General features: G+C 31.3%; 1 protein-coding gene across 2 annotated transcripts; it reads left to right on the forward strand.

The window, feature by feature from the left end:
* The first annotated feature begins 1588 nt into the window (after positions 1 to 1588).
* LOC117211043 (fibrillin-1-like) lies at positions 1589 to 20048 on the forward strand. 2 transcript variants are annotated; one of them, XM_033454604.1, is made up of 19 exons: positions 1589 to 2086; positions 5100 to 5405; positions 5650 to 5910; positions 6496 to 6643; positions 6905 to 7119; positions 7587 to 7739; positions 10663 to 10815; positions 10953 to 11090; positions 11620 to 11878; positions 11982 to 12154; positions 12359 to 12675; positions 12929 to 13509; positions 13865 to 13959; positions 14859 to 15196; positions 15674 to 16146; positions 16293 to 16617; positions 16970 to 17222; positions 17542 to 17675; positions 18160 to 18281. In XM_033454604.1, exons 1-18 carry the CDS (start codon positions 2005 to 2007, stop codon positions 17673 to 17675), a joined length of 4404 nt encoding a protein of 1467 aa, XP_033310495.1. In that variant the 5' UTR covers positions 1589 to 2004; the 3' UTR covers positions 18160 to 18281. The 2 variants fall into 2 exon arrangements, with proteins under 2 accessions (XP_033310495.1, XP_033310494.1); XM_033454603.1 differs by having other exon boundaries at positions 1607 to 2086; positions 17542 to 17671; positions 18160 to 20048.
* The last annotated feature ends 414 nt before the right edge of the window (positions 20049 to 20462 follow it).

The following is a 20462-nucleotide window of genomic DNA, read 5'->3' on the forward strand; positions in this document are numbered from 1 at the left end:
CGGCCTACTGACTGTTACTCTTGCTCCTGTTGCACGTTTTTACTTCCGTCTGTTACCGAGATTAACCGACATTCGTATACAGAAAAATGCAATAATCTCTTTTTTTTTATTGTCTTTCTCTTTTTTTATGTAATTATTTTACGTTGCATCAACCACAAAGTTGGATTATGCTTTTGTCATTGTTATTATTTATATTATTGTATTGTTATATACTTATCATGTTTTTATTATTTACGTTTGCTCTATGAGAAAATGAATTTTCCGTGTATTTTTATTTTCTGATCTCTTTATATATGAATTAATGGGAAAATTAGTTCCAATAAAACATATTCTTATAATAATAGTTTCCTTCAATACATATAATACGTATTTGAAAATTTAATTACATAAATGTAATAGAGTAAATTTAGAAAACTTTTACGTATACACTGCGCGTGTTACATTCTATATTTAACTTATACTTAATCGTCACGAATAGTTTTCTTCTACTTTTACCCAATATATTTAAGTTCATTGAAAGTTATGCGATGATATAATGTTAACGCGCCACACAACGCGTCACATATATGAATTGACTTGAATTTGAATGCTTAGCAGGCATCCGAACAGTAAAATATATAAGCAACAGAGTTTTTATAACTATATATTGTTTAAGTACATAAACGTTCTAACTACTTATACTACAAAAAATATTAAGAAAAGAATTAATTTGTATAAGAATTAATAGATTCTTTTATAATAGATCTTTTTAAATAATTAGTAGATTAGTGGGACATTGGTTAATAAATTTTGAACAAAGAAAATAACATGATTTCGTAAGACTGACTTCCGATGGAAATTGGTACTAATATTGGTTATTTGATTTCGATTTTCAATCGATACACAGAAATATATAGAGATAAAACATTTGAAGATATGTATTTCAAAGAGAACGAAGGACGACACGGATGGCCGGCAAGAAAGTGGTACGGAAATTTGCGAGATCAACAAAGCGTCTACTGTTCATGGAACACTGACAAAAAAGGATCTCTGATGCTAACATCGAACCGGGAACACATGCCGCGAAGAAGTCACTAGTACTACGATGATGATCAACACACTCTTGAAACTTACGGAGGGGGATTTTCTTTTGAAAATGAGGCACACATATGTATTACGTTCTAGTAATGGAACTAAAGTTCTTGTACATACATTATTAATATGTATAGAGGCGCATATTATGCATATTTAAATGTAAAGCAACAATTCAGTTAAAGTTAATAAAATCTAAGAATTTCGGTTTTCATACTGTTAGAACTATATAACGAAAATTTTGTTTATTAATGACCTAGTTCCCTTGTCATTTACAGATCCAGAGAAACCTAAAAATTAGTAATTGTCAACAAATTTTTCAAGTCTAAATTCACTGTAACAGTGTATTAAAAAATATATATACATGCACACATATTCGTATAACGATAAATAATAGAAAAACATGGAATTTCCAAATTACATAATGTTAAAAAAAGGAGTTAAAATTATTTATCACGAGCGAAACAACTTAGGTGAAGATATATAAGGATAAGAAAAAAAATAAAAGAGAAAACAATCGAAGGATCTTGTTAGGGCGAAATTTTGAGCAAGTTCTCAATCGGCGCCGTTACTAACGACGAAATCAGTTTGATATTTATGCGCGCGCACACGAAACAGGGACAGAGTGCAGACGGGAAAAGGAATCGTATCGTAAGATAGAGTGGGATAATTCAAGAAATGAGATGCACATAGAAAGGTGCAGAGGAGAAAACCGTGCTACCGGCAAACTGAACGCTTTAATGCATGTCGAGCGTTTGCTCGGAACGCATCCGACGACAAAGAAGAACGATATTTCACTTTCAAGTCAACGATTCCGACTCAAACTCAAACTGGCAACGACAAACAGAAAAATTAAGAGAAAGATCGTGACAGTTTGAAAGATTGTGATATTTGTACGCGAAAACCAGTTCGTTTTATGGGAATTTTAAGAAGATGATCCGATTCGTCGATCTATGTGCGATTTTCTTTCTACTTCTGGTCATTCGGTTGGAGCAATTTTCTCTACAAAAGCGAGGTATCTTTCATGTTAAGAATTTTTTTGGAAAATGAGTTTTTATTCCTAAAATCGATTTTATTGTATTAATTGTTTTTGGATTTGTTTTTGGATGATAAATCTCGAAATAATTGATAGCGTAGAGCCTGTATTCAAATGTAAATTTTTTATCTAGACTTAGATCTTTTTTTCGCTCCACTTACTACTAGCATAAACAATGCATTTTCTTCTATCTGCTATGTGGTTTCTACTTTATTTAAAATGAAGAGAAGAATGTACCTAGTTGTTAAGAACGTAAACGATTAGATAATCTAAATCTATTAATCGTACATTTTTCCTTCGAATCATGTTTTTAACGATACTTTTAATGATTTGTAGCTAGAAAGGAAGAAACGAAGAACTTAGAGGATTCCTTGTTTATCATTCAGGCAGATGCCACTTTCTATTTGTTTTATTAATTTTATAAAAAGGAAAGAAATTTCGTGCAACACGCCTTCTTTCATCGATAACGGAGAATAAAGACAATTCTTCCAATTTTACTAGATGACTATGATAAATACATAATGGGATAAAATGGGTCATGACTATGATGTATGTACATCAATGATATTCTGATTAAAACAATATCTTAATCTCGAAGAATATTAATCTTCGAGTTATTTAATATGCCTAATAAGTATGTTTTAATTCAGCTAATTGTCAATTATGGAAAAGGAAATTAAGTAAATTCTATTTATTTAAATATTAAATTCCTTGTTCGTAAAGAGATGACAAACTGAATACGCGTTAGAGAGATCGCTTTCTTAGAATTGATAAGTGAATTGATATGAAGTTGACACGCGTAAAGTAACGTTCGGTAGATTTTTAGGATGGATAGTTTACAGTTTAGGGATGTTCATGGTAGTATTAACGAAGAAAAAGGATAGGCAAATTAAATAGAATGAATACTTAAGAGTAGAGGGACACGTAGTTCCGGGTTCGAGAGTAAATAATAAACGAATAGTAACTACTTGCATAGCTTAGAATCTATCACATTTTTAAGTGAAAGATGAGTGTTTTTAATAATGGAATATAATTATTTTTCAAACATATTTTGTCCTATTTTAAATAAATACTATCCATATAAACAACTCTAAAACGTTTAAATAAAGATAAGAATTCTTTTCTGGATTGAATTCGGAAACTATGTAGTTAGTATCAAATATCGCTAAGCTAGAAAAATTTCCCGAATGTCCAACTGGACAAATTGTAAAATACAAATTAAATAATAATAAAAAAAAATCGCAAAGATGTGATAGTCAGAAAGGGTTGCGTAGTTTTCCAATGAAATAACAAGGAAACATACGTATGCGCTAGTTCCATTCTTATCATTAAACAAATTATGGTTTTGTTATTACTCAGTATGTATAGTCTTCATTGATTTATAGAGACTTCTAGCTAAACACTGCAACAAGAATTGCTTTTACCACTGTATAGTAATGCATAGCATATAATAATATATCCAAGCGAAAATAATGTAGATATATCTCTCCTTATAAGAAGATAAGGAATATAATACTACAACAATATTAATTACTTTGAACGAAGGAATGAACGATAAATTAATATTTCCTTGTATTTATTTTGTATTTGTTGATATTTTCTAATATCAAATGTTAAAATTCACAGCGCATTTTAATATTAAAGAAATTTCGTATAAAGTCAGATGCTCGTATACATATGTATACATATGTACAGTATAACGTCTAGAAAGTTGATAATTAAATGCAGTAAAATTTGTGTATTGACCGTCCATCGAAAATGTTAAGAAATTTTCAATATTAGAAAATTTATTAGAATTGTGCAATTGTGTTGTCACTGTAATATGTACTAATGACAGCAAATTCGAACTATAATCGTAATAAACTAGTAGCAATATGTTTATTAGGATTATATAGGATTATATTGTTATTTCTTTATTAACAGTATAATGACAATGCAACGTTTCAAAAAACATTCAACAATATGTTTATTTCACCTATTTCATGTATCATATCTGAAAAACTTAATTCGTATGACTCATATGATTGAATTCGTTTAAAGATACAATAGAGTTAAATAGAGAGTATACTACACTACATTATACATATTTACGAGTATATCAAGCGTATCATATTATTCAATCTAATCATTTAAGATCTACATTTAAAATCTTTTATTTAAAAACAAAAGTGTTGTTGTATGAATATGATAAGCACATAGATGAAATTGAACCTTTAGTTTAGTTACCTTTAGTTTAGTTTAGTATAAAATTATATTAGTAGATAAATTTTAAATAAAACTTATACACATGTATATACGAATAGATGTGGAATGTCATCAGTTGGTATATTTTTTGCATAACAAACTGAATGTAATATATCATACGAAACGAATTACGAGTAAAAATTAAATAACAAAGGTTGGTAAGAAATAGTTGTCTATCTACAATTGTTCTTCTTATCGCTGTACATGTGGCAGCGTCAGGAAGGATTTTACGATTTCACAATAGACTTAAATTCTGCCGAGAGTTTGTGGAAACGATAGACAAATAAGACATCATTTTACGTTATAAGTTTATCATCAAAAATAATTATTTTTTATACTTTACACTGATTTCCATTCGTAATGGTTTTAAAAATGACGATCAAAGCGGGAATAATAAAAGGGAGACGAACTACTAAAAATATAAAAATCGATGGAATAATTTGATATTTGACACTAAGCATTTTATAAAATTAAGAATAGACAAACCGAGTTTTAGTTGTTTCAGGTAAAATTTGTTAAATGTTTGAGATTAAAAGTATTAAGGTTTCTGATGCCTTAATTGTTTTATCGACGGAAACAGTTGTTATAATATAATATAATGTGAACATTTGGTGAAGTAATTTATATTCTCAAGGAAAATGAGAAAAAGGTTCAAGTTATGAAGAAGAAGTTATAAAGAATTATAAAGACCGATATAATTGTTATTAGAGAGATTTGTTAAGAGAAGTATATTTTGTTTGTGTAACAGAGGCGTTGTTCAGCGAAGCTAGAATGGAAGCAGAATTTGAAAAATGCTGTGGGCTTGGTACTTCGTGGGCTTTGGAAGGCCTAAGGTGTGAAAGGTTCACAGGGCCGGTATCTGGAGTGCCGACAGTCGAACAAGGTCTTTGCTTAGAGGCTGTGGACATCTGTTGCGTGAGAGCATATCACGAGGAACAATGCAAGAAAGGAAAATTCGATGCGCATGCTGGTTTAGCGTGTGTTTCTGATACCAAAAGTAAACGTTCAGGGCCGGGTGATTATCACCGTGACTGTTGCGAAGCTTGTAAACTGGGTAATTTACATATTCATATAATTTTTTGGTATTTATGTCTCTTTATTTTTTATTTACTTCTTCATATATATATATATATATATATAAACAATTAATAATTAATAATTAATAAAAAAATTTAATAATTTAAATAACGGTGTCAAAATTATAATTTAATAATCCACAACAGAACCAGTGTTTTTTTAATTCTGTCATTCTTTTTCTTCATTAATTATTTTTCATTAATTTTTAAATTCCATCGAAGGTATTTTAACTGGATCTATGGGACAAGGATGCGCTTTTAAGAAATTTACATTTGGGAATCCATGGGATCCTGCATTTTTGGAATGTTGTTACGAAGCGTCACCGAGCACAACATCAACTTCTACCACAGATCTTACAAAGGCAACGACGTTCAGTGAGACTTCCGATACTGAATCAACTTCATCTCCATTAACATCGACTTCCTCATTATCTACTGAAACATTGGCTTCGACATCTTTCTCCCCATCGTTACCTACGCCTCGTAAGTAGAAATATTCAATAAAGTCCTAAAACTCCAAAATCGATCATATTTTTATATCTAGTTCCTTCATTATAAAAGTCCATCATCAATCATTAAAATGATTGAAAAATACTGCCGAAGATCTCTATCCCAAAATATCTTATCTTCTATGTCCATATTTTATTTGTTTACAAGGTAATTTTCTATTACCTTACATTGAGAGTCCCACGAGTGATTGTATCGCAAAAAGAGTTTTGCTGTTTTTGCTGTCACTTGCGGCGGAGAAATTTATTATAACTATATCTTTTGAAAGTATTTTAAGGAAGTAACAAGAAAACTGTTGCGCGATTAAAGATTAGTTGCAAGTATTCATACGTGGAAGTTTTGAAATTACAATCTCGAAGATAAATCAACGATTCACTTAGAAAGATATATTCAAATCTTTGCGGCATAGGAAAACAATTAGATAAAATCACGAATAATATGTGATTGAGAAATAAAGAAATAAAATTATAAATAAAAAATTCGACATTACTTGCCAGTCAACTTAAAATTAATATAACAACGATCATAACAGAAATGCAACGTCATAACATTAATTTACAGCATTAGATGACATCTGTCAACTTATGAAGGGATTATTGTGTTCTGACATTTGTGTCCCTACGCCAGGATCTTATTATTGCAAATGTTACGAAGGCTTTACTCTACTAGAAGATGGAAAAACTTGTAGTCAAGACTTACCTACTGACAGGTATAAAAACTTTATAAGATATTTATATATATACATATATTATATTTTATTTCTGCAAATTTTACAATATTGTTCATTTTGATAAATATTCAGCGTTAAAATTATTATATAATATCTACTGAATTCATAAAATTAATTTACTATTCTATTTACTGTTTAATTTAATTTACTATTAATTCATTTATCGAATATTTTACAAGAAAACAACATATTTTTGTTGTTCGATTATACTATGTCATTGTGCAATCATATATGATCTAGATGCAAATCGAGCAATCCATGTGAACAACGCTGCACGGACAATGGAGTTGCAGTTACGTGTAGCTGCAATCCCGATTACGTACTGGCGAAGGATAAACGTTCTTGTTTACCTAAACCATCGGAAAACAAAAGTACAATTCCTGAGGATGATAACGAGTTTTCATCTCTTTGTCCCGCTGGTTATCGTTACAATGCTACCAGTCAAGTATGTGACGGTGAGTATGAAAGAGATATTCAAATCAAACTATTATTATTAATATTTTTCAAATGTCAATAAAGAGAATTTAAACTAACCATATTAACAGTGAATTATTTTTATGAATTAACTTATTATATATATAAGTTAATTTATAAATAAATAAATATATATATATTGTATGTGCATACATATAATACATGTAATATGTATTACAATGTAAATAAATGTAATACATATGATATATATATGGTAATACATTCTTCGAAGTTAAATTTGAATATCTAATTAATCTGTAGTAAGTAATAATTCATTTTATATCCTTTGACATTAAGTTCTTAATGTTTTATGAGTTCTAAATTCACTTTCAAGCATATTTTATGTTTGCTTAATGATATGAGCTTCATTTTATTTTTGTAATGATGCACTGCAATTTTGCTTGTGTCCTTGCTTACTTCTGTTGGCATTGTGTGTCCCACCGCTTAGACGTGAACGAGTGTGTAGAAAAAGGAGCATGTCCTGGTCACTGCGAGAATAATATAGGATCTTACACGTGCGCGTCCAAACATAAACTTGGATACGAAGAGGATACTTGTCCTCCTGGATACCAGTGGGAAGCCGCTACAGGTTTTTGTACAGGTTTGAATCTATTTAATTTTCTAATTGTTTAAGAGCACATTTTCAATTATTTATTTTATAATGTTTATTTTCAATATATCTAATTTACATATTTAAATCTTTTGGATCGGATATATAGTTTCTCGGCAAGTGTTCCAGAGTATCTACGTTATGTTCCATTACAAGGTTGAAATAATTCAGAGAACTTTTAGCTTCGATAACTTCCTAATGAATAAGTTTGGGGCATAAGTATGTTAGTACTTTTATGTAGAGCACAAGGAACTGCATTGATTGCAGTTCAAAAATATAGGTTTACACTTTAAAAAAAGTGCAGTTGCATTTTTCTGATGCTCCGATGCACAAAGATGTATAAAATTAGTCGTATATTATGCACCGCCTGTTACTATTCAACTCCCACTTATGACATCTTCTTCTATCCCTAAGCGTTTAGGAGATTCGGCCTGTTCCAGTTGTGGGGGACACCCTGTACATATGTATATATATATATAATGTATGTATGTATATATATGCATACATAAGTATATTATTTAACCTATTCAGAATTACAAAGGATATATTTCATGTATATACGTGATTTCTGTATATGAGTGTGTATGTTTTTTTATGTTTTAATAAAGTAATATACGCGAAGATAATGTACTTCTCAGATTTATAAAGTACGTGGTAAAATTTTCTATACACAGATATGTGCTTGAAGTTGCTTTAATAAGTATCATTGATTTTAGCTTTAATACTGTTAATACAAGCCATAAGTTATTATTCCTAGCGTTCTTTTACTGGCATATCATTTTAAAATTAAAATATCAAACTACGTAACGAATTTTTTTTTATTTACTTTAGTGTTATAATATTAATAAATGAAGTATGATATTCTATACATACACAAAGAAGTTTTTCGTCTATATCGGATCTTAATCGTATTTATGCAGTTACTAGTGACGATAATTATAGAAGTAAATGCTCTATAAATTGTTTGTGAGAAGATATTATCCTTTTCTAAGTACTTTATAGCTGGCGATCTACAGTAAGTATGTATGTAGATTTTTTTTTTAGAATTTATTTAATTTATCTTACATTTAAAGTACTCGAAACATTTGAGGATTAAGCATTTTATGGCTGTAAAACAATTACCAAGTATCGTAAGTACTGTTATGGCGCAGCTTCCTAACTGAGTTAGGGTCGGAGAATACCGTTCAGGTTTACGAAGGCAAAGGTTTTGGGTTTTTAGATGTATATTCTTAACAAACTCGGTCCTTGACAAACAATATACAAGTTATATACTCTATTATATTTGATGAATATGAATTACACGATGTTTGACGATTTATGAATGAACTCTTTCCGGCGATCACTCGATAGTTTTTATATCCGTGTTTGGTATGTGTTTTGAGACAGCGGCTGACATCAGAAGCGAAGTTCTGCTAGCCTTGCAGAATGCTACTTAACGCAATGCTTTGAAACGAGGTTAAAAATGTGTCCAAGTGCCGATGCTGATACTGCGATATGAAGTGTTTCTGTCGTTTTTGGGTCCCTAATCTTCCCGAACTGTGCACAACAGTACATCGAAGAATTTAATTTTTATCTATTTTATCGATTTTTCATTTTTCAATTAATGTTTTGCAATCATAATTTACTTTTTATTATATTATTACGAGTCGGGGTTTTGAGCAACGCGAGGGTATTTCGTGGGAATACCGTTACAGTGTAACAAGTGTACGAACGGAGCTGACGCGAGTTCAGGTAGCCGCCAGGATTATTGTTTACGAGGACGAACCTGACGCTAAGTCAGTGGGTCGCAGAAGGGTGTAATTTTATGAACGAGCCCAATGCGAAATCGGGAAGTTAATGGCACAGAGGTTGCAGACGAATTCGATGCGAAATCAAAGCCGAGGTGGTGTTAGAAAATTGAAGAAAGTGCAAACGAATCTGATGCGAGATCACAAGAGAGGTTTAGTTTTCATTGACGAATCCGATGGGAAATCGGGGAGCCACTGGCTTGGAAAAACTTGTTCTGTATTGAGACGTGTGAACGTACCCGATGGAAAATCAGGGAGTCGGAGAAAATGTTAGTAAGGCTTCGTGTAACTTTGATTAGTAAAATGGAAGTACATTCCACTATGTTGTACATTGTACGCTATACAGGATTGTGGGCTTGAATGTTAAGGTTTAAATAAATCGGTTAAATTATTTTATGCATTAATTTATATAACATAGGTATATGTATTGCATTCAAGAGATTGTTACGTTACAAGTGGATATGTCGCAAATAAATGAGCGAAGACTAAGAATAGCTTGCAGAAATACCGCACAGAAGTAGAGTATTTAGACCGTTTCACGGATCCCCAAGGGTTAATGTTGATCGAAAGAAAACTTTAACCCGATTCCACTATACTAGCTCTTAACGAACGTGTTGCGAAGCAACACGATGACACTTTTCGTAACCGTTCTGTCTAAGAAGCACAATTTTTCACCTCCTTATACAATGTACTGTGAAAATCTGGAAACTCTACGTGGCCAAAGTGGTTCATGGAGTTTATTGTACGAATATGGAAAATGTATAGATTTCCGAGAACGGTATCCACCAGATGTTTATCAGAACTGATTAACATAATCGCGGCTGTCTCATTGTTTAGATAAATTCTGATAAAATTTAGATAAAAAGAAATTTTGGATAAGGATACCTTTGTTTCCGTTTCGTAGAATTGAAATAATGCAGGTAGAGGCCGGATGTTATTTATCTGTAACGATATTAATTAACTTTCAAAAATTTGAGTTACGTTAGATCAATGAGAATTTAGATTATCTTTGCAATTTTTTATTACGGCAAGAACATGTTATATCTATGTTAGCATTTGTAAATTGATATTTTATATAAAATACTATTTTGTGGACGTATATTATCTAATTTCAATGTTTTTTTCAGATATCGATGAGTGTCTTGTATTACCGAAACCATGCCCCGGAAAGAAAAATTTTTGTGTCAACACCCAGGGCAGTTTTAGCTGTCTAGAAATGAAGGGAATAAAATCTTGTCCCGCTGGATTTAAATTCAATAAATTGTCACAGCAATGCGAAGGTATTTATTGTATAATTTAAAATGTTAACTTAAAGGTGAAAACGTAAGGGTGAAACTTATCATAATGATACACGCTTTTTGCGATTTCTTTGTAATAAAAAAGAAAGATATCAACCTACTCTTGTTTCCTTTTATAGATGTGAATGAATGTGTAGAAGGCATTCATAGCTGTTTGGAAGGTACAGAAGAATGTCGTAATATCGATGGTGCTTACGAATGTGATGTAAAATGTGATGAAGGATTTATTTACAGTGTTAATTTGGGTGCCTGCATAGGTAACTATTTTCAAGCATTCTATGATTTATTAATGTGATTATTATTCAATCGAATATGTTTTACTTGTTTGATATTTCTAATGATAGGCTATTTATTACATCAACAGGAAGTTTCTCCTTTGATATTTTTATGCTCTTCTATAAATATGAGATATGTGCATGCACAAACTTTCTTTTATATCCTAACACTAATTAATCGAATGTTTGAAAATATTTTACCTCAAACGCTATTACGTGAATTTACGTTGATTCAGCATGTATCCGTCTTGCATGTGAGTAAGAATTTATACACCTGTTTAATACTTTTTCATTTCTTTATTTAGACAATTTTCTTTATCTTCTTAATCCTCTTTCCAAATCGATACGTTATTTCTAACATGAAATAACCATTCCATACAATTTTTGGAATTTTAGTCGAAAAATTAAAACGTGATGATTCTATTAAAGACTACTATTGAAATATAATTTTTATTATAAACTATTGCAACCTTTTATTTATTCTGTTTATATATATGTATTACATTTGTAGATGTGGATGAATGCTCTGGCTCTAATAATCCTTGTCCAAGTTCAAATACCACCTGCAAAAATATGGTAGGTGGTTACGAATGCTTGTCTCTGAATCATTCTGAATCTCCGTTTTCAAACGATAAGTCATTGATTTGTCCTGCGGGATATAAGCCGATAAATGATTCCAGGGAAGCATGTATCGATGTGGACGAATGTAAAGAACAATTGCATTCGTGTGAAAATACAGAACAATGTGTTAATGACATAGGTAGTTATAGGTACGTTTTTTAAGGGATCGTTTCATATAACAATTTTATGTAACAATTAATAATATTAATCATCGATATGCGTACATATTTTTAATATATTTCAATTAATTAGATGCGAACTATTAAGTGACCATGATACGAATTTACGTGGAAAGGTTGAAGATACTCATGCTTATTCGTATAAAAGGGGACATAAATTACTAAGTTCAATCTTTCCAATTGTTAATGAAACAAGGAATTGCGAGAGAGGTTTCATATTTGATCAACGAAGTCAAGATTGTATCGGTATAAGAGTATTCAAATTTTGTTTATTTATTTATGTATTTTTTTCATGTGAACATTTTCATTAAAATAATTAACGTTCCATTCGACAAAAAATTAGTGTTATCTCTATTATATATTATATTATATCATATTATATCATGTTATATTATATTAATAAACTTAATTGATTGTTTTTAACTTTGTTATAAATTCTTCTTTCGGCAGATGTCGATGAATGTAGCAATGGTTTATCAAATTGTGGAATCGGTGAGCAATGTATAAATTTCAAAGGTGGATATAGATGTTCTCCAGTATGTCCGTCTGGTTTTCAGTTGTATAACAATAGTTATTACTCGAGTAAAGAATCTTGTCAAGATATAAACGAGTGTGCACTTGGATTACATTCTTGTAATGTATCAACTCAGTTTTGTGTTAATACGAACGGTTCTTATATCTGTGAAGCATTTACAACAACAACAACAACAACAAGTTCAACAACAATTAACAGGCTATTAGATATTAAGAAGAACCATATAATGCAGGTATTGATTAATATATAAAATAAAATAAATAAATATATTGCTTCTCTATTTTATTATAAATTCAAAATTTATTTTATATTAAATTTAAATACATGACGTATGTATATTCGTTTACATCTTTGAATTTTCTTCTTCGGTCTTTGTCACAAAGCTATTGCACACTTTAAATTTTTTGGATAACTAATGGCGTTTTCCTTTCACAGTTATAAATGATCTAAACTTTTAAAAAATATCCGTGTAATTTATTTTGTAGAATATGGATGGTCACGTATTTTCGGAACCGTGTAAACTCGGATATGCTAGAGATATAAAAAGCGGAGAATGTGTGGACATTGATGAGTGCGCAGCAAATCTGAGTTGTCGAGACTACGAGCAATGTCATAATAGCCCAGGCAGTTTTATGTGTTTGCCACTATGTACCACTGGCTGGTATTTTAATACAGCGACAAAGGGTTGTCAAGATGTCGACGAGTGTCTTTTAGGCAGACACGATTGTCCACAGGGCACTCATAAATGCGTTAACACAAACGGTTCCTTTTTGTGCAAGTTAATTCCGCCTTGCAGCAGCGGTTATAATCGATCTTTCAATGGTAGCTGCGTCGATATCGACGAGTGCTTGGAAAATCTGCACACCTGTCGATTAGAATTACATGAGTATTGTGTCAATAAAAACGGCAGCTTCGAATGTTTGACTAGATTACCGTCTTGTCCATCGGGTTATCAATACTCCTTAACTACTAAACGATGCGAAGATATCGACGAATGCGTTCGTGGCCAACACAAATGTGACACTAGACTTTTTGAAAAATGCTTCAATCTACCTGGAACTTACAGGTCTACATTATTAACTTAATATTTTGAATTTTAAGTTTTACAGCATTACATCAGGAAAAAAAGAAATTAAGATGTATTTCAATCTACAACATAGTCACCATTATTTTCAGTTCAGCTTTTCAGTTAATAGAAATTAATTAATTTTCGTGAATAATATGTATCTATTAACAAGCGTATAAAAAATGCGCACGATCTTACGAAGTGCTTTAAAATTTTTAGCGAATTTTCTTTCTTATTTACATGATTTTATTATATAATATGACCGTTATGTAATCGAGGAATTTATTTAAGCACATAATGTGGTTAAATAATTCTATAAAATTAATCAATCGTATCCGTATCGTAATGTGTTTAGATGTGAAAGACCTACATCGTTTGAGCAGCGTCAACGTCAGAAACCTGCTTGTCCTTCCGGCTTCAGATATCATCCTAGACTAAGAAGGTGCACAGGTATATTTTACTACATTTTAATTTTCCAATTGAATTTACTTAAAATTGTTGTTAAAATACTATAATATTCTCTCTCTCTCTCTCTCTCTCTCTCTCTACATAAAACAAAAATTAATTTGTACATAATTTTCATTTTAATTTTTTTTTTTAACATATGAAATTAATAGAATAACTTATAAATTAATTTGTAATAATTTATAACTTTTTTCAGAATGGAAATTGACAAGTTTTGAATTGAACGTCGAAAGTTTGATATATTACGAAATATTTTAAAACAGTATCCTTGTTCGCTTATCGCATGTGAAGCATAGTGTAAGGTTTAAGCTCATTTTTGTTATAATGTGCATATTATTTTTGTAATATAATATAGTATAGTAACTCGTGATATGTTTTGTTATTGCTCGTTTTATGTGTGCAAGTGTTATAAGATTGCGATAAAATTCCATCAATGATCAATTCCATTTTATTTACTTATAATTAACATCAACTTGTTAAATTTCTTGACTAAACATGAAGTGAAAGCATGTAGCATGTATTATAATGGTCATTTAATATACTTAATAGGTATTACAGCAAAAGTAATTTTTTAACAATCGTCGCGTTATATAACTTGCCATGGATTCGTATGTAAACAGCAACATACTTGCAAATGGTTTATTTTAAATAATCATTTGTTATTAAAACTTTATTTTCATGCCAGCGTAGTCCAACAATAACTACATTGTATAGTTATAGTAATTATTTACTACTTACTTATTATTAGACGTGTTAGAATTATAAACAAATAGAAAAGTAACTATTATTATTCAACTTCATTGACAGTTTTATTGCAAAAACGTTAAATATTTTGAATCTTTCGAACAAATTATTGATGAGAGATAAATTATCGTATTTGATAGATATCGACGAATGCGCGGAAGGTTTGGACTCTTGCGTAGGTGAAGTTTGCTATAATCAACCGGGTGGTTATAGTTGCGCAACACCTCCGAAGCCGAGAATCAGGAAACCGCCTACGACAGCCTTGCCAGCACCGTCAAGCAAAAAGTGTATGCCTGGAACGAAATTCGTTAAGAATCGTTGTGTCGACATCGACGAATGTAGGGAAATAGATGACGCGTGTAGTAGCAACGAGGACTGCATCAATACCATGGGAAGCTACATGTGCGAATGCAGAATTGGTTTTAGGCGTGAGAATTTAACTCAAGCCTGTGTGGACATTAACGAATGTCAAACGCAGGTAAAATACATATTTCCGACTATTGTATTAACCAGCAATGTCAATGAAGCTTATAAGTTTTATGACAGATTTATAGAATTATAGAACTAAAACTTATATTCAACATCAGCATATGCATTTTACGAGTTTTTATTCGCTTCCAATACGAATAAATTATTCTTTACACGATAAAAAAGAATTGCCTAATGATATCTTGTATCAAAAGCTATCAGTAGGTTTCTTAAAGAAGTGTTTTTCAATGTGTTTTTAATTTTTATAATCATTTCACTCGCTTCATCACTTGTTACAAGTCGACGCAAAATTTTGGAGTATGTTCATCATTTTTCTTTGGGCAATGTCACGGATAATTGTTATTGTCAAAAATCAAGAAAAGTCGACAAAGGCAGTTATTTTCAATTGCGATTATTTTAAATTAAAAAATTCGACGAAAATCTGATTTAAATAGACGTGACAATAGATGTGAAAATTTTATTACAGGAAGATAGCTGTTTGCAAGGTCAAAGGTGCGATAATACTATAGGTAGCTACACTTGCACTCGATACCTATCGTGTGGTACAGGATATACTCTGAATGCCGCCACTGAGATCTGCGAAGACGACGACGAGTGTCTACTCGGTACACACGACTGCGGACCGGGTTATCAATGTAGGAACACACTTGGCTCTTATCGATGCGACCGTAACCCACGTATGCCGGGACCACAGGCTCGTATTGATATCCCAACGACGCTAATGACAACCACGACCAGTAAATCAACATCCATATCCACATCCATATCTGCAGCCGTTACTCCTACTTCGTTAACTATCCCCGGGAAGGGAACGTATAGTTGTCTACGTGGATTTGAGGCTGGTTCTGGAGGAAAATGCGTGGATATAGACGAATGTCAAAAAGATCCGAACATCTGTGGCAGAACAATGCGATGTATGAACACTCTTGGATCTTATAGGTACATCAATACGTTGGTCGATCTATTTTTTACGATTTAGCAAATTATTTTAATACGTGATATACAATTTAGATTTTGAAACTGTAGAAACTGTGCTGCAGTTTTCAGTTCAATTCCCCAATAATTGTTTAATATTGAAATTTCAGGTGTGTATTCAAAGTAATATGCAGTAATGGGTTTACTTTGGACCCAACATCAGGACAATATTGTGTTGACATAGATGAATGCGCGAATGGTACTCACGAATGTACTCCGGATCAAACATGTGAAAATAGAGTAGGTGGTTATGTTTGCACTTGTCCACCAGGACACGTTGCTGGGCCGAATAAAGATTGCGTTGATATCGACGAATGCAGTCTTTATAACGTATGTGGACCAAACAGTCAATGCGAAAATACCATCGGTTCTTTTCGATGTAACTGCGAAAGTGGTTTTGAAAATGTTGGTGGTTTTGCTGGCGGTAATTGTCAAGTGAGTTATTCCCATTAATTTTATTTCCAATGCTTGAAGAATTTCACTTTTTACATGTTTGTTTTTCCTAGCTATTATGTTTTATCAATTAAAATGATTATTTATAATTAATTATGATTTAAATACGTGAATGAATCAGTAAGTTACACCTACTCGTAAGATGTGATCATATATATTGAAAAACGATAATTGGTTTATGTTGATAATAGAAAAGAATTTTTTCATTCATTTGTATCTTTTGTTAAAATAAAGGAACAGCGTAATTTTATTCATTCAACCTCTTACTTATTAGGGAAAGTATTTTTATTATTAATTATTGTTAATAAGATGATAAAATCTCTAAAAATTTTAGGATATTGACGAGTGCCAAAGGACCCCTGGTTTGTGTCAACATATGTGTTTCAACGTCTGGGGTAATTACAGATGTGCCTGTAAACCCGGATTCAGGTTAAACGCTGATAATCGTTCTTGCACAGACGTCGATGAATGTACGGAGTTCAAAGATAACAACTTGTGTGTAGGAATTTGTGAAAATACACCAGGAAGTTATGCTTGTAAATGTCCAGATGGTTACAAACTCGGACTTAACGGCCGTACTTGTGAAGGTATGCTTGTTGTTATCTTCAAATTGTTAAATTATATTATTTAAAAATTTTCATCCTTAACTGTTAAAGGTTCGACGAGTAAAACGTATTGTATGCTCGATGAGAACTCTTGAGGTCGTTTATTAAAGCGTGTTCTACCTCCATTATCTCGTTGTTATGTACTTATAATCTGTACTTGACCTAGTCATCGAAAATGTGGGCCATTAGTTGAATCTCAAGTTGTTTCGTCTGTCCTTGACTTTCCTTTGATGATAAAATTGATAGCACACGTGACATTTGTAATTTCTTTTAAATTTAATTCTTTGTTACCTTTTCCAAGATATCGACGAGTGTCAGGCAGGACCTGTCTGTAGAGGAGCAGATGAAATTTGTCACAACACTAGAGGTGGTTATCGTTGCAATAAAATAAACTGTCCCGTGGGATATCACCGTGATCATGAAAGAAAAAAGTAAGTACATTGGTTTTTACAATATCAATACCTTGTATTACTTATTACATAATATACATATGTATATGTCTATATATGTTAGCGTTCAATGTCACATTGTTCTACATAAAAATAACAACGACTAATATGACACGTGTGATTGTTACGACGGTATTCTTTTCTTTGAATATAAGTCAAGTAAAACAAACTGATTTGCTCCGTAAGCAGCGTAGTTCCATATACAGGATACATAAAAACATTAAAAACCAATAATAAATGTGATTGTGAAAACATAATTTACATATGTAATATTTTTTACTAAATTCTACTAGCTTTTTTCAATTTATTAATCAGTTTTAACTTCCCGAATCCGCCGCATATATAATACGTATGTACATGCATATCATGTAGATAATTTATGAAAATAATAACATATAATACCTATATACATAACATAATTAAGTAACTTTTGTGTAAACCAATTATATAATAGATTACTGAAATTTCAGCCGATGCGTGAAATCGTGGCCGTGCCATATCAACGATTCACCTTGCCTTAGACAACCATCGCATTATTCATACAATTTCATTACTCTTGTGAGCATGTTACCAATTGCACCTAACAGACCGGAAGAACTATTTAAAATGAAGGGATATCATCTGCCGAGCTCAACGATACAATTCAGTATGGCATTCCTGGAAGCGCGTGCACCACCTGGGGTGCAACGCGCCACAGAATCATGTTTCGCATTGAGAAGGCCTGCACCAACACAGGTTGTTTTGGTAATGACACGAACCATACAAGGCCCCCAGGAAATCGAACTCGATTTAAGTATGGAAGTTTATCATAATACGATCTTTGCCGGAAGTGCAGTAGCAAAAATTATAATTTTCGTTTCTCAATACGAATTTTAACAACTCTTGGGATTTAAAAAGGCAAGTGCGTAATTATCGACAAATTGTCGCGTATTTCGATTCATATTTGTATTGACAAATTTTTTTGGTACAGTTTTCATTATATTGGTAATATTTTATTTTAATCACTCTAAAGTTACTTTCATTTCTCCACTCTTATTTTAGATTATAATTTCCTAATCCAAGTTTAAGGAAGCAAGGTATTATATTCGTAAATGTAACTAAGATTTAAATATATATTAATATCATTTTATAGTACGTTCTTTTTTTAAAAAAAGAGTATTTCTCATATTCTTAAACTGTCACAAAGTAATTATATTACATATTTGTTACTAGTTTGTTATATCTACCGTACGGTGTTATCATTGCAACTTTCCACGGAAATTTTCAAATAGTATCTTTCCACTTTTAATTTCCAACATGCAAAAAGAAGTATCGAAGACGGGCAGGAATAGTTGTAGAAAATGTAAAATGAATCATAACGAATGGAACAATAATTTCACATTGTATTTTCGGTAAATAAATCGATTTATATGTACATAGGGTATATGTGAGTTTGAACACGTAAGAAAGCGAAATAAAATCACATTAATCGTTCTAAATTAACTTTCTCCACGTTACTGTACTTTGTAAATATGTACCTTATCAAAATCGCAGTTTTATAACACGTTTCAATAACGAAACGTTTCTTTTCGTTATATCTAACAATAGATCTATCGCTAGTGATCATACTTTATGTACGTATACAGCAATTTTCAAGAGAACCGATCATATTCACTATATCTAATTGCCTATTGTAAGTTAAAAGTAACAAGATTTCTAAAATATTTACGCAATTATTGTAATTGTACATATGTAATTACATATGGTGGTATATACCACATACCATATGTATATACATGTTATATCGTCCATATTAAATTTAAAAAATTCTGCATACTTACATATAATACGAGCATGTAAATATACGTGTATTCTTTTGCTGCACACCTAAATATTTGATTATTCCTTTTTCCCTTATGAGATGTATAATCTAATGCTAACGAAATAGAGATCTTTAGCATTCACTGCTATCTGGTTGCACAAAACAGCCACAGCATGATTAGCGGTGGAAAATATCGATAAAAAGTAAAATATAGCTAACAGAATATACATAATTGCGTGTCAATCTAAATTCATATAACTCTACTTATAACCTACAAACGCGTAAGTCTCCATCAGCAATAATATTATACGTGAGATCCGTATTAATGAGTTTCTATGTCAATAGATAATAGATGCTTCCCATTCTTTAAACTCATCATAACATTTTTATAATATACAAGCTTCAGTTGTGACTTCGTGCTTAAAAACATTTTCTAAAAATTAATCTTCTCTTAAGTCCTCGTACATGTACATTTTATTTCAATTGCCATTTCATTTACAGTAAAAGCATTTTAAATCGCTATGTTTCATAAATGCACACTACTATCTATTTTGCGCATAAAAAAGATTCAATATTGATATACATATTTTTAACAAGCTAACATAAGCGATAGTATCCAACTTTCAAGGAAAGCATCCAACGGTAGATTTTATAAAGTAATCCTAAACTGCTTTTATAGTAGTTATACATCAATAGCTATTAACAAGTATACTTATGATATAACTTATAACATATGTGTATGTGTGTGTATAAACGTGTGTGTATAGTGGTAATATATGTGTATATAGCAGCATAATATTGTACGTAGTATAATGGTAGGTATATATGTGGGTTAGTAGTAACATATTACTACTGCCAGTACTACTAATAATGATAATAAATCTAATTATAACAGCCTGCATGCAGCAAGAATACGTCGCTGTGGCATAAACATGTGGATGACAATTTATTTTCACCTATCCTCTTCACTTT

The sequence above is a fragment of the Bombus bifarius genome, unplaced genomic scaffold, assembly GCF_011952205.1.
Source record: "Bombus bifarius isolate JDL3187 unplaced genomic scaffold, Bbif_JDL3187 scf7180000008214, whole genome shotgun sequence".
Classification (NCBI taxonomy): Eukaryota; Metazoa; Arthropoda; class Insecta; order Hymenoptera; family Apidae; genus Bombus; species Bombus bifarius.